Source organism: Scyliorhinus torazame, chromosome 2 (assembly GCF_047496885.1).
Source record: "Scyliorhinus torazame isolate Kashiwa2021f chromosome 2, sScyTor2.1, whole genome shotgun sequence".
Lineage (NCBI taxonomy): Eukaryota > Metazoa > Chordata > Chondrichthyes > Carcharhiniformes > Scyliorhinidae > Scyliorhinus > Scyliorhinus torazame.
Genome location: NC_092708.1, coordinates 351,964,355 through 351,980,648, shown reverse-complemented (window position 1 = coordinate 351,980,648; position 16,294 = coordinate 351,964,355). Strand labels below are relative to the sequence as shown.

At 41.1% G+C, this 16,294-nt stretch overlaps 1 protein-coding gene across 2 annotated transcripts in view; it reads left to right on the top strand.

Annotated features, from left to right (window-relative positions):
• dorip1 (dopamine receptor interacting protein 1) overlaps nt 1-4,793 on the top strand; it is a 50,291-nt gene extending 45,498 nt beyond the window's left edge. For both annotated transcript variants that reach the window (XM_072491397.1, XM_072491387.1), the window contains one exon: nt 4,324-4,793. In XM_072491397.1, coding sequence (XP_072347498.1) covers nt 4,324-4,498 — 175 coding nt within the window. In that variant the 3' untranslated portion in view covers nt 4,499-4,793. The remainder of the gene's footprint in view (nt 1-4,323) is intronic.
• The last annotated feature ends 11,501 nt before the right edge of the window (nt 4,794-16,294 follow it).

Here is a 16,294-nt window from a genome sequence, read left to right as displayed (position 1 = left end):
ATACCTGGTATTAGGATCCTGGACAGGAAGCTGACTATTTGCAATTTGTAAAACTGAGGATAGGTTACTGCACCCCAGGAGTGTTGACTCTGACCAATAGGTATCTTATGTTAAAATAAACTTGAATTTAAACACAGAATTGAGAACTAGCTTGACAGTTCAGTTACAACAGTTCTCAAGTGAATGAAGAAACTTTAACTTGTTTCCTAAACATGCCACTATATTCCAATTAAGCAAACCTAAATAGTTCAAACACCAATCACGAATAAAGTTAACAACCAGGTTTTTTATTTTTCTTTGAGCAGGATGTTTGGAGAGAAAACCTTTTCGGGTCCAAAACCGAAACACCTCTGTTCAGATTAAAATCATGGAAGAGCTCACTTTTACGGACAGGCTTCTCCCCTTAATTACATAATCTGTACCTAAAGCAAAAGGCATTCTTCTGTCTTCTCCCAAAGATGTCCCATGACCTGTTTAGCAAAGACAAAACGCAATACCCCATATAAATTATCTACACCCCAGTTGTCCTTTAAACGTAAACAATATTCCATTAGCTAGCTAGCTGTAAACAAGTAAATGATTCTCAAATCTATTTGCAGAACACTTCACCTGCACAATCAATGATTACCTCGCTTTTACGACCACTTAAATCACAGCTTTAGCAGACATACTGACTGTATGCATTTTGCGAACTCCACGCAAACACTGGGAGAATGTTCAAACTCCACACGGACAATGACCCAGAGCCGGGATCGAACCTGGGACCTCGGCGCCGTGAGGCAGCAGTGCTACGCACTGCACCACCGTGCTGCCCTGACTTTATGCATCTTAACCCAGGTTTTAATAACGTTACTGCAGAAATATATCAAATATGGCAATTTCTTACATTCATCACACTAGTAAACCTTCTCAGAACTGCTTTTAACATCTTTCCTTCAATAAGAAAACCAGTTCTGTACACTGCTCCAGATATGGTCTCACCAGTGTCTTGCCCTGCACAACTGAAGCATAACCTCCCTACTTATAAACAATTCCCCTCATAAAGAATTACATTTTATTAGCTTTCCTAATTAATTGCTGTATCTGCATACAAGCCTTTTGTGATTCATGCACTAGAACATCCAAATCTATCTGAATCTTTTACCAATTAGATCATATGCTTTACTTCCTGCCAAAATGGATAATTTCACATTATACTCCATTTGCCAGATTTTTTCCCACTCTGTAGCCCCTTACGTCCTCCTCACAACTTGCAATAAAAGAAGGAAAGTGTCAGCAAATCTAGCAACCATACCATCGACGTCATTTGTATAAATTGTAAAAGTTTAAAAAAATTTTTTTTTATTTTTTTTAAAAGAGTACCCAATTATTTTTTTCCGATTAATGGGGGCAATTTAGCGTGGCCAATCACAAACCCTGCACATCATTGGGATGTGGGGGTGAGACCCATGCAGGCACAGGAGAATGTGCAAACTCCACCCGGACAGTGACCTGGGGCCGAGATCGAACTCGGGTCCCCGGCGCAATGAAGCACCAGTGCTAACCAGTCACCCCCAAATTGTAAAAGGGTGAGACTCCAACACTCATCCCTGTGGCACACCACACGTTACGTTTGCCAAATGGAAAAGTCCCAATTATGGCTATCCTCTATTTTTTGTCATAATAATCTTTTTTGTCATAAGTAGGCTTACATTCACACTGCAATGAAGTTACTGTGAAAAGCCCCTAGTCGCCACATTCCGGCGCCTGTTCGGATACACAGAGGGAGAATTCAGAATGTCCAATTACCTAACAGCACATCTTTCGGGACTAGCTAGCCAATCTTCTATCCATTCCAAAATGTTACCTTCCTACACCATGTGCTTTTATTTTCAGCAATAACCTTTTGATCTGGCACTTTGTCAAATGCTTCCTGCAAATCTAAGTACAGTACATCCACATGTTGCCCTTTGTTCACAGCATATGTGATTCCTTCAAAGAACTTCAACAATAAATTGGCATGGTGACACAGTGGTTATCACTGCTGCCTCACAGCGCCAGGGACCCTGGTTCAAATCTGACTGTGTGGGTTTTCTCCAGGTGCTCTGGTTTTCTCCTACAGTCCAAACATGTGCAGGTCAGGTGGATTGGCACTGCTAAATTGTCTTTTAGTGTCAAAAGGTTAGTTGGGGTTACGGGGATAGAGTGGGTGAGTGGACCTAGATTAGGGTGCTCTTTCGGACAGTTGTTGCAGAATTGATGGATCGAATGGCCTCGTTCCTCACTGTAGGGATTCTATGAAATTGGTTAAACGTGACTTCCCTTTCACAAAACTATGTTGACTCTGCCAAATCTTTCTTGGTGCCTCGCCAAACCATTTATTAAAAGCTTCCGACAATTTCCTTATGACAGATGTTAAGCTAACTGGCCTACAGTTTCCTGCTTTTGATCTCCCTCCCTTTTTTAATAAAGGAGTTTGATTTGCTGTTTTCCAATCTAATGGAACCTTCCCCGAATCTCAGGAGTTTTGGAAAATTAAAACCAACACATCAGCTAATATATAATCTTTATCAGTGTCACAAGTAGGCTTGCATTAACAACTGTGAAAAGCCCCTAGTCACGACACTCCGGTTTGGGTACACTGAGAATTCAGAATGTCCAATGCACCTAACAAGCACCTCTTTCGGGACTTGTGGGAGGAAACCGGAGCACTCCGGAAACCCACACAGACACGGGAGAACATGCAGACTCCACACAGACAGTGACCCAAGCTAGGAATTGAACCTGGGTCCCTGGCGCTGATCACTGTGCTACTGTGCAGGATGTAGTCCATCAGGACCTAGGAGTTTGTCCGCCCACAAGTGCAACAAATTGCTCAATACCACTTCTCTGGTGATTTAATCCCCCTACCCCGGAGTTCCTCTCGCTCTTCTATTTCCTGATTTACAGCTATTTCTGCTGACTTACTATTCGATTGTTTTCTTTGTTCCTTCCTTTCACGTTCTGTTCAGCATTTCCCATGTTAGTACTCTTCTCTCTGGCAGCACAGCGACCTGGACTCGTTCTTTGCTACAGAGGACAGTGTTAATTCCCCTCCCTACACTGTCCCATACTACCACTACATTCCTTTTTGCTCCCTCACTTGAACCAACATAGTGACTTGTGCCTGCAGCTCTCTAACCTTGTTTACTGCATAAATATTTGCATAATGTTCTCCAAAACCATATTAAATACCCTGCATTTGCCATGTCTGATCCATCCAATTTCTGAACTATTCTACTCTAGTGCTGTTTATCTCTCCCAGTCCACTGTGCACCTTGTTTCATCTTGGTGCCCAATGGCCTAACACCTTGTTTTAAGCCCTCCCACACAGCAATAGTTAAAGTCTTTAAAAGAATATTGGTCCCAGATCAGTTGAGATGCAACCTGTACAACTTGAACTGGTCCCAGTGCCACAAGAATCTGAAGTCCTCCCTCCTACACTTTTTCCAGTCGGGTGTTAAAATGTCTTATCTTACTCTTTCTATACTCACTAATTCCTGGGGCTGGAAGTAATCTGAAAATGACATCTTGGGTTGGATTCTCGTTCCCCAGCCACATGTTTCTTGGTGGCGTGCCGTTCACTGGCAGCGGGAATCTCTCTTCCTGGCACTTGTCAATGGATTTCCGATTGAAGCAACCCCACACCGCCAGTAAACCTGTGTGTGGGAGTGCGCTGCCGGCAGGAAAAGTGAATCGCAACGGCCGGAGAATTCTGGCCCTTATGTCTTGCTCCAAATGTCTGTGGCATTTTCTGTTTAGAGTTACATGCAGAAATTAAGTTAGAAGTAACCAGAAGTTCTAAACATCAAAATTGCAAGGTTTCATGTGACGTGAACTACTTCAATCTTGGCCATTGCAAACCTCGTCATTCAGCAAGTTTTGTTTGTTTCGCCATATGATTACTGCCTGAAATCATTATATAGCAAGAAAATAAATGGCTAATCATATCATCCTGCTTGAACAGAACCTTCCGAGACTGAATTCTGAAGTCAGATTGTTGCCTTGTGGGACGTAGAATGAATAGTTTTGTACAATCCTTCAAAAATCATTCTTATCTGGTGGGGAAACAAATTAAAGCTCACCAATAAGGAAGGAGGAAATACTTTAATCCAAAGTCATCACAAAATGAAAGAGACTGTAGGAGAACTTGAATTTGAAAGTAAGAGTATCTTTATACATTTGTTTTGAAAACTTTCGGCAGAACATGAGGTAACTAATATTGCAGTAGTTTAAAATTTATACTTGAGAAATGTTGAAACATTAGTACTCTGAAAAACTAACTGTTTTCTTTCTGGGTTCTAGATACACATTGGAGGGTGCAACACTTTTCAGCAAAGAGGAGCACCATTATTCTGCTGCTTTTATGATTGATGGTAATTGGATGCATTATGATGGGCTTAGAACTGAGAACTTGGTCTTTTTAAATAAACCTCCAGAGCTGCTGCTCTTGTCCTCCCTTGTCTATATTCGAGATTGAAGTGATTAAAATGCCTCGAGTTCCTCAAATAAGGCGACTGATGTACAGGACTACAAAGGTCGTTCTATCTTTTTATAACTGTGGGGAGAAAATTAAACCAACTTGGCATCCAAGAATAATGGACTGTAAAGTTCTGATTTATTAACCAAAAATTTACAACTGAATGTACAAGGCACTACCTTTTTAGTTAATTTTTAAAACTATGCAAATGTATATCAATGTCACACTGTTTCTTGAATACTCAATATTTTTATACAAAATTGGTTTCTGGAATAAAGTATCTGTTTTTACATGACATTTGAGTAGTAACTGACCATACAAAAGTTTTATTTATGTAAAACTGGAAACAACGCTCAATGTAGGTTTTCTAGTAGAAAAACAGAACACCATAAACATCACTGAAAATATTAACTTTAATTGGCTCATTTTAAAATACATAGTTGCCAGGTATCATTACTACAGGAATATTAAGATAACCAGATGACAGGTGCCATAAATATACTGTGATCATGGTAAAAGGGGGAAATCAATTCAGATGCAGCACAAGATGTAACAGTATTGTTCAAAGCATAGTATTCACTTTTGTCTGTGCTTAAACCACTTTTAGCTGACCGTGACAGTTTAGAAGTTAAAACACAGGATTCAGAAACCTGCCATAAGATGTGTAAACAGTTGAGACAAGCATGCATGCAAGTGCTTGACTCATTTTTACTCATTTTTAGTATTTAATAAAAGCAATTTTACTTGCTGCAGCTATTAATGCGACATAATCAAAATAAGACAATTCCCAATACTTCAGTAATGATCTGTATATGCAGATATATTGTATGTTAATCTAAAATTAATGCTAGCCTTTATCTAGTTTCTCTTCTAACTTTTCTTTTTCTGAAATAGAGATTCAGATGAAGGTGCAATTTTAAGGCATCAGCCTTCTGATAGTTGTCTAAATTGCATATTAAATCAAAGTAAGTTCCCAGGATCAGATGACTAGTTAACAACCCTAATAACGCTAATTTGGCAAAGTTCCTCTGCAGTGAAGACACCCTGTAAAGCTTCAATTTTTCAGTATTTCTGGATTGCTCAACAATGTTAACATTGCTGTTGCATTTATTTTGTTTTAATAGCAAAGAATTTTACTCTGGTGCAACCGCAAGGCTGAGGATTACGTAAATAGAATGTTTAGAGGGACGGCCACACTGCAACTAAGAGTACACTGACTGAGAGGGAATAGGTGATCGCCAGAATATCAGAGAGAAATTGGCAGGTAGTGCAGGAATCCCCTGAAGCTATTATTTTCTTTTTGGATACTGGTGAGAGAGAATGGTTCCTCAGAGGACTGGAGCAAGAGCCAACTTCTTGGCACCAGAGGGGTCTCAGCTGTACTGGAGGGGAGGAGGAAGAGTGAAAGCTATGGTGGTAGGGCATTCCATAGTTAAGAGGAGCAAGCAGGCATTTCTGTGGCCATAGGCATGACTCCAGGATGGTATGTTGCCTCCCTCGTGCAAGAATCAAGGATATCAGAGTGGCTGCAGGACATTCTTTTTTTTTGTGGGGGGGGGGGGGGACGACATGCAGCCAGAGGTCATGGTCCACATTGGGACAATAACATAGGTGGGAAAAGGGTTGAGGTTCTGAAAGCTGATTTCAGGAAGTTAGGAACGATATTGAAAAGCAGGATCTCAAGTGCAATAATCTCAGGGTTACTCCCAGTGCCATGTGCTAATGAGCACAAGAATAGGAATATTGAGCATTTCAATACATGGCTGGAGAAATGGAATAAGAGGGAGGGCTTTAGATTTGAGGCAGTGGGACTGGTTCTGGGGCAGATGGCACCTGTACAAGAAGGGCTCTTTACAACTTAACAGGACTGGGACTTGTTCTCATAGGGATGTTTGGTAGTGCTGTTGGAGAGGGTTTCAAGTAGATTGGAAGGGGGATGGGAACCTGGGGGGAAATTCACAGAAGAGGAGAGAGGAGAAAAACTGGCAGTGGGAAGTAAAGTAGTATTAACTGATAAGGAGGATATATCAGAGAAATAGAGTTTGATAAATCTAGAGTAGGCTACAATAAGTCATTACATATGTTCAGAATAAGGGGCAGAAAGTTTAAAAAGCCTAAATAAGGATTAATGTGCATTTTTGTGAATGTACAGAATGTGCTGAATCAGATTGGTGAACAACAGATACAGGTTGAAAAATGGAACTCTGATATTGCTATTGGCTGAAATAAAGGGAAGGTCTGGGCGCCAAGTATTCCTGGGTACAAGGTATTTAGGAGAGACGAGGGGGCGTACAGTACAGATTAAATATCATCACTCATTGTGGGGTAGCACAGTGGTTAGCAGAGTTGCTTTGCAGCTCCAAGGTCCCAGGTTCGATTCCTGGCTTGGGTCACTGTCTGTGCAGAGTCTGCACATTCTCCCTGTGTCTGCGTGGGTTTCCTCCGGGTGCTCCGGTTTCCTCCCACAGTCCAAAAGATGTGCCGTTTAGTTGGATTGGCCATGATAAATTGCTCTTAGTGTCCAAAAAGGTTAGGTGGGGTTACTGGGATAGGGTGGAGGTGTGGGCTTAAGTGGGGTGCTCTTTCAAAAGGGCTGATGCAGACTCGATGGGCCAAATGGCCTCCTCCTGCACTGTAAATTCTATGATTCTACTCACCTGATGAAGATGCTACGCTCCGAAAGCTAGTGATTCCAAACAAACCTGTTGGACTTTAACCTGGTATTGTAAGACTTCTTACTGTGCCCAACCCAGTCCAATGGCATCATGCCCACCCCAGTCCAATGGCGGCATCTCCACATCAAGATTAAATATGGTATACTACAGGAGATGGAGTTTCAGGAGTCCAGGACAGAATTTTCCTGGATAAAAGTAAGGAATGAAAAAGGTGCAATAGCATTGATCAGTGTATTATATAGACCACCAACTAGTGGAAACAAATTTGGAAAGAAATTAGAGAAGTGCAAGAATTATAGAGTAATTATAATGGGGCAGCACGGTAGCACAAGTGGATAGCACTGGCTTCACAGCGCCAGGGTCCCAGGTTCGATTCCCCACTGGGTCACTGTCTGTGCGGAGTCTGCGCGGAGTCTGCATGTTCTTCCCATGTCTGCGTGAGTTTCCTCCGGGTGCTCTGGTTTCCTCCCACAGTCCAAAGACGTGCAGGACATGATAAATTGCCCTTAGTGACCAAAAAGGGTTAGGAGGGGTTATTGGGTTACGGGGATAGGGTGAGGGCTTGGTTGATCGGTGTAGACTCGATGGGCCAAATGGCCTCCTTCTGCACTGTATGTTCTATAATGGTGAGCTTCAATTCCTGGGATAGGAATAGTGCAAAGGGACAAGGGGTGAGAGTTCCTGGAATGTATTCAAGATAAATTTCTGCTGCAGTATGTTTCTGATCCAACAAAAGGGTAGGTACGGTTTGATCTGGTTCTGGGGAATGAGTTGGCCCAAGTGAACCAAATAACACCAGGAGAGTGTTTAGGCGACAGTGACCATTGTATCATCAGGTTTAGGTTGGCCAAGGAATACGAGCAATCCAGAGCAGGGATAACCGAGTGAGTTGGCAGAAAAGGCTGCCTTCAGAGAGATAGTATTGCAGGCAACGTCAAGGTATATTCCGTTGAAGGGGAAAGATAGAACAAATAAACCTAGAGCATCCTGGATGATGAGCGGTAGAGAGCTGAAGATGAAAAGGAAGCTGTCAGGTCGAAAACACAATGGAGAATCAGGATGAATATGGAAGGATCAAGAGGGGAAGTGAAAAAAGAAAATCACAAAAGGAGGGAGCATGAAAAGAGATGAGCAGTTAATACAGCATGTAAATAATGAGGTGGTAAAATAAAGTAGGGCCAATTGGGGATTTAAAAAAGAGACTTGCATGTGGAGGCACTCAAAGTAGCAGAGGTATTTACTTTGCATCTAACTTAGAAAGGAAGAGGATGCTATCCATGCCGAGGGGAGAGAAGAGATTACTGGTACATTCAAGGAATTTACAATGGAGGTGTTACTTTACTTAAAATGATAAGACACCAAGACCGGATGAGATGCATCCAAGGATACTGAAGGTTAGAGTGGAAGTTTGAGGCACTGGTGATACAGAGGAGATTCACAAGAATGATTCCAGCAATATACAGCCGTAGCTCTTGAGAATAAATTGGAGGTTTGGTTCGTTTTCTTGGAGGAAAGAAGGCTGAGAGAAGGCTTGGTAGAGGTATTCAAGGTTTGAGGGGTATGGACAGGATAGTGAGAAACTGTTCAGAGTACACAGATTCAAAGTAGTGGGCAAAAGATTAGAAATGATGAGAGGAAAAATATTTTCACCCAGAGGGTGCTTGGAGTCTGGAACAACTTCCTGAAAGGGTAGTGGAGGCAGGTTCAAATGAGGTATTCGAAAGGAAATTAGATTTGTTATCTGAAAAGAATGAATGTGCAACGTGGCAGGGGAGTGGGTTTAGGTAGAATGCTCTTTCAGTGAGCTAGTGCAGATTTGATGGACCAAATGGCCTTCTGCACTGTAAAGATTCTGTGAATATCTAGACTTGGGCTGACAAGGAACGTTCACGCCACACAAGTGCCAGGTAATGAACATCTCCAGTAAAATAGGATCTAACCATCTCTCTTGATTTTGAATGGCATTACCATTGCTGAATCCTCCACTATCAACACCCTGGGGGTTACCATTGACCAGCAACTGACCCGGACTCAAAAATTATTTTTTGTCTACTATGTATGTACTGTGTACATTCCCTTGGCTGCAGAAAAATACCTTTCACTGTACTTTGGTACATGTGATAATAAATAAAATTTAAAAAGAGGTTAAAGGCTGGGAATTCTGTGGAAAATAACTCCAATCCCAACTCAAAACCTGCCCACCATCTACAAACCATAAGTTGGAGTGTGATAGTATATTCTCTGCTGGGTGTATGAGGGCAGTTCAAACAACACTCAGGAAGCTTAATACCACTAGGTCATTAACACCCCATGATAGCAGCAGTCTTACCATTTCCAAGATGCATTGCAGCAAATCACCATAGGCTCTTTCAACATCATTTTGCAAACCTGCAACTGTTATCACTTAGAAAGATATGGGCAGCAGACATATGGGACCACCTGGATGTTTCCCTCCAAGGCACAATCCTGACTTGGTGTTCCATCACTGTTGCTGGGTCAAGCTCCTGGGACGGCCCAAAACCCATGTACCTACATCACGTACTGCAGTGGTTCAAGAAAGCAGATCATCATCTTCAAGGGCATTTAGGGATAGGTAATAAAGACCAACCGTGGCTCAACCAGGAGTGTAGAAGAGCATGCTGGGCAGCACCAGGCATAATCAAAGAAATAGGTACCAACTTGAAGCTATAATTGAAGCGGTGGTGAACTCTGTCATTGGATTAGTAATCCAGGGACTCGGGGCAATGCTCTGGGGACCTGGGTTCAAATCCCACCATGACAAATGGTGAAATTTGAATTCAATGAAAACATTTGGAATTGAAGGACCAATGACCATGAAACCATTGTCAATTGTCGTAAAAACCCATCTGGTTCACTAATGTCCTTCAGGAAAGGTGATCTGCTATCCTTACCTGGTTTGGCCTTCATGTGACTCCAGACCCACAACAATGTGGTTGACTCTTAAATGTTCTTTTTCGAAGAGGTCACAAAGATGATTGATGCAGGTAGGGCAGTGGATGTTGTCTATATGGACTTCAGTAAGGCCTTTGACAAGGTCCCTCATGGCAGACTGGTACAAAAGGTGAAGTCACACAGGATCGGGGTGAGCTGGCAAGATGGATTCAGAACTAGCTAGGTCATAAAAGGCGAGTAGCAATGGAAGGGTGCTTTTCTGATTGGAGGGCTTTAACTAGTGGTGTTCCGCGGGGATCAATGCTGGGACCGTTGCTGTTCATAGTATATATAAATGATTTGAAGGAAAATGTAACTGGTCTGATTAGCAAGTTTGCAGACGACACAAAGGTTGGTGGAATTGCGGATAGCGATGAGGACTGTCAGAGGATACAGCAGGATTTAGATCGTTTGGAGACTTGGGCGGAAAGATGGCAGACGGAGTTTAATCCGGACAAATGTGAGGTAATGCATTTTGGAAGGTCTAATACAGATAGGGAATATACAGTAAATGGTAGAACCCTCAAGAGTATGGACAGTCAGAGAGATCTAGGTGTACAGGTTCACAGGTCACTGAAAGGGGCAACACAGGGGGAGAAGGTAGTCAAGAAGGCATACGGCATGCTTGCCTTCATTGGCCGGGGCATTGAGTATAAGAATTGGCAAGTCATGTTGCAGCTGTATAGAACCTTAGTTAGGCCACACTTGGAGTATAGTGTTCAATTCTGGTCACCACACTACCAGAAGGATGTGGAGGCTTTAGAGAGGGTGCAGAAGAGATTTACCAGGATGTTGCCTGGTATGGAGGGCATTAGCTATGAGGAGCAGTTGAATAAACTCGGTTTGTTCTCATTGAAACGACGGAGGTTGAGGGGCGACCTGATGGAGGTCTACAAAATTGTGGGGCATAGACAGAATGGATAGAGCATTTTTCCCAGGGTAGAGCGGTCAATTACTAGGGGGCATAGGTTTAAGGTGCGAGGGGCAAGGTTTAGAGATGTACGAGGCAAGTTTTTTTTTTAAAACACGGGGGTAGTGGGTGCCTGGAACTCGCTGCCGGAGGGGGTGGTGGAAGCAGGGACGAGTGACATTTAAGGGGCATCTTAACAAATACATGAATAGGATGGGAATAGAGGGATACGGACCCAGGAAGTGTAGAAGATTTTAGTTTAGACGGGCAGCACAGGCTTGGAGGGCCGAAGGGCCTGTTCCTGTGCTGTACGTTTCTTTGTTCTTTTGTTCTTTGTCCTCTGAAGTGGCCTGAGTGAAATTAGGCATGGGCAATAAATGCTGGCCCAGCTCACGATACCCACATCCTGTAAATGAATAAAAGTTCAGGATGATAAACCTACTGGACAAGATCAAGCTCTGGGGTGCCGTCGTATCCACTGATAAATGGTGGAGGATAATTAAACTAATAGGAGACAGTAGCAGCTCCATAAGCGTACCCATCCTGAATGATGGCAAAGACTAGGCTGAAGCATTTGCAACCCATCTTCCAACTAGAAGTGCCAAGTGAATGATGCATCTCAACCATCACAGGTGCGAGTCTTCAGCCAGATCAATTAATTTCATGCAATGAAGAAACCGCTGCTGAACACACTGGACATGGTAAATATCATCTTTGGTAACATCCTGAAGGCTTGTGCTCCAAACTATCAGTGCCCTTCGGCAAACTATTGGCATTTAAATGACCATGTGGAAAATTGTCCACTATGTCCTACCTGCAGAAAGCAGAACAAATGCAATTCAGCCAATTACTGCCACTATCAGCTTACATTCAATTAGAAAAACAAATATTGAAGGGATCATTAATACAGCTATCCAACAACACATACTGTTCGCTGATGTGAAGTTTGGGTTCCGATAGAGGCCACTCATTTCCTGATCTTATTACAGCCTTGGTCCAAACATGGACAACAGAGTTGAACTCCAGTGAAGTGACAGTGACTGCCCTGGACATCAAGGCAGCATTTGACTTGATATAGTGTGGCATTAAGCAGTGTTAGTAAATGGAAGTCACTGGGAATCAAGGGAAACCTCTCCACAGTCCTAACACAAAAAGATGGCTGCAGTTGTTGGAGGCAAATAATCTCAGCCCCAGTACAAGATTATTGGATTATCTTAAAAACAATAATAAAGATTGTTATTTGATTATTATCCGATAAACTATGAGCTGAGCAGACTTGGTCCAAGATCATTTCCATACACAACAGAAAGCGGTGTTCACTTGAAATAAGCCATTGCCTGGGGAAATGTTATTTGTGTTGCAGGGGAGGCATTGGTGTGGTGTGGCGGTATTGTCGCTGGACTAGTAATCTAGAGACCCAGGATAATGCTCTGGGGACCCGGGTTCAAATCCCGCTATGGCAGATGGTGAAATTTGAATTTAACAAAAATCTGGAACTAAGTCTAATGATGACCATGAAACCGTCGATGGTCGCAAAAACCTCTGGTTCACTAATGTTCCTTTACGGAAGGAAATCTGTCTTACCCGGTCTGGCCTACATGTGACAACACCAGATCCACAGCAATGTGGTTGACTCTTAAAATGCCCGCAGGGATGGGCAATAAATGCTGGTCCAGCAAGCGTTGCCCATGAACGAATTTTTAAAAAATTCTAAACCGGAAACAATCTCAAAAAGAGATATAGGTGCCAGGTGGTAACTATTGCTGGATTTTGCATGTGTTAAACTCTGTTGGGCTCAGAATTTAGGAATTTAGAAGGATTTGGAACTGGGTCAATTTAATGATATTGCATGTAGCCATTATCATAGCTAAGTGTATGTTTTTAGTAGCCTCTTATTGTGCATTTTACTGTTCAGTAAACATTTATTTAGTTTGCTTAATTATTACAAGACTAGAACTTTCCTCACATTATACCAAATTGCAAACAAAGTTCATAACCGGCATTCCAGGTTTGGAATTTAGCATTTATCAGCTGGATTCTTAAGAAGTTTTAAAAGCAAGCAAAGGCAAGTAATAAATAGTAATGTAGCATGATCTACTCAAAAAGCTCATTAATCTTTACCTAGCTACAAAATGCACCACTAATATTTAAATATAAAGTATTTTTCTGAAGCAACCATCTAGATTTGCATCATCTTTGAGCAATGAACATCGTGACCAGGAACATATAATGGTTCTAGGCCAAAGATTTGATTAAACTACTGAGATCGTTGATCTCTCCCTCAATGTCAGCAAAACTAAGGAGCTGGTCATTGACTTCAAGAAGCAAAGTATTATACACATCCCTGTCTGCATCAATGGTACCAAAGTGGAGAGGTTGACAGCTTCAAATTCCTAGGTGGGCACATCACCAATCTGTCCCGGTCCATCCATGTCACGCTATGACCAAGAAAGCACAACAGCCCCTTTACTTCCTCAGGAAACTTGACATGTCCACATTGACTCGTACCAATTTTTACAGATGCACCATAGAAAGCATCCCATCTGGCTGCATCACAGCTTGGTATGGCAATTGCTCGGCCTAAGACCATAAGAAACTATAGAGTCATGAACATAGCCCAGTCCACCATGCAAACCCGCCTTGCCTTCCATCCATTGACTCGGTCTACACCTCCCGTTGCCCTTGGGAAAGTGGGCAGCATAATCAAAGACCCCTTCCACCCGGGCTTGTCTTTCATATGGACTGAACTGATCTCTCCACGCATCTTCTCTACGGAGTAGTGCTACACTATGTATGCTTCACCCGATATCTGGGTCTATGTATTTACATTGTGTATCTATCGTATGTCCTATGTTTCTTCATGTATGGAACAATCTGTCTAGACTGTACGCAGAACAATACATTTCACTGTACCTTGGTACATGCGACAAACTCAAATTGGAAAGGGAGAAATGCAAAAACACATTTTAGAAATGTTTGTATATGTTTATTTAATAAACCCACAATGAAATACTGTAACAACAGTATTTGACACAGCTGTACCACAAGAAAGCGCAGGAAATCTGGACACTACTTTTTTTAAAAACCGAGCTCAAATGATAATGTGAACAGTCCTTCAGCACGTTTGTTCATATAACAAAAAAAAAAAAAAAAAGAGCAGGTAAGACAATTGTCAGATTTGTAAACAAAAGATTCCTGCCATTTGCAGGTACAAAGCATATAACTACTCACCTCAACACTGTTTAACATTTAACCATTTACAATAATGTAATTCCTTCGAGTGAATACAAATAGTTTTACTTTATCGTTCATTTGCGAAGATACAGGAGTTTAATTTAAAAAAAACTATTCTGGTCTTGCTAGAGGATAGCACTGACCATAAGGCAGTTACAAAAAAAAAAAAAAATCCAGTTCGATTATTAAGTTTTAAGGCAAGCCATGAAATAAAGAATGACTATAGCCAAGCTTTTGTCCCTTTTCTTTAAAAATTTTTATATAGAAAGAGTATCCGATTATTTTTTTCCCAATAAAGGGGCAATTTAGCATGGCCAATCCACCTAACCTGCACATCTTTGGGTTGTGGGGGTGAAACCCACGCAGACCCAGGAAGAATGTGCAAACTCCACACAGACAGTGACCTGGGGTCGGGAGTGAACCCAGGTCCTCAGTGCCGTAGGCAGCAGTGCTAACCATTGCACCACCAGTCTTTGTCCCTTTTTAATTTACAATTAACTTGCATTTGTAAACTTTTCTAATTTCCAATGTGAATCATCACAATAAATACTGAAGTGTTATTTTAGGCCATTCATTAAAATTCAAATCCTAGAGGTTTCACAAAGGTTGGTGAGAATGAAGATCAGATGTATCGTTTTTTCATAAACTTGATAATTAACTTAATGCAACAAATTTGGATATGGTAAAGGACTGATGAACTATTAAGAACTAAATTATCCAAATTGTCACCTTCAATTACAGGTCTCTAAAAACAGAATCAAAAACACCAAAAATATTTATAGCTTGCTTGGGTGCAAGTCTCCCACTGCTGCACAGCACAGAAGCAATACTCATCCAAGTGGTGGTTAGTATTGCATCCAATTACATCCTTTTCCATGTCCATTTTTTTTAGCAAAATAAATTCAAAAGAGGAGGAAAGACAGCATACAAAAACTTAATTATCAACCTACTGGTGTATTATGCAAGTTGTAGTATCCAAAAATATCACTTTGGCATTTTGTACATCACTAGTCAAAAACTTCCTCTTGGCATTAAAGATCAGCATGAGATGGGGCAATTTAGATTCACAATAAATCATTTAAAGGTTTTCATTCTAATAAAATCATCATACCAATATATACATCACGCCTGAATTGATTGCACCATTCAGCATTTCCAAAAACTGAAGACAAGGTTTAATCTTGTTAGTGCACAATATGTCCTTTTGCGAACACCATCAGGTACTGAAATTTCTTTGTATACCAGAATTGGATAATTCAGAAGAGCATGATGCTAACAGAATTCTCATTTGTGATAAAAACTGAAAACCATATATGTTGGAGAATCAAAAGACAGTTGCTTTGTCCATATTAACAGGTTGTCTGTGGAGATTATTCTGACTTGGTACAGTCGTCAGAAATCTACCCCATAAATAAATGATAATGTTCCAAGTTAGATCTTTTAAAGATGTAAATAGCAAAACAGAAGAATGACATATTTGAGAAGTCAGACATCAGAATCATTTTGTTACAGCTCAAGTTAAATTGTTACTGAACTAGTGGAAGGACATATTATGTAACAAAAAATGTAAACTGAAACATTTCCAACTATTTTACTGTAAAGCAAGGAGTCAAATATATTAAATGACAATTGGATCTACACTTTTATTATCGTGTAAAACCTATCCTCTGCACATCCTTTATACCAAACAGAAAATTGTGTTTTTGTATTTTTTTTTGTTTAATTCTTGCTAGTTTGGGCCAGTTATATTTGAAATTGTAACTATTTTCTCAAATCTCATCACAAAGTAATTATTGCTATAACATCAGCTACTGTCATCAAAAGTAACTTGTGCCACTAAACCAGCAGGATGTGTAAGTTGCCAAGCCTCTGGGACTATTCTTGTTTTGCTCGTTTATTTACTATAGCTTCAGTGTGCATTACATTATGCTGTCATTTGTGGAACAAAATACACATTAACTTGTTCTACTTGAATCTGGAAGTATGGAAGGAGATAGAGGGATGCAATTTTATATCTAGACAAGG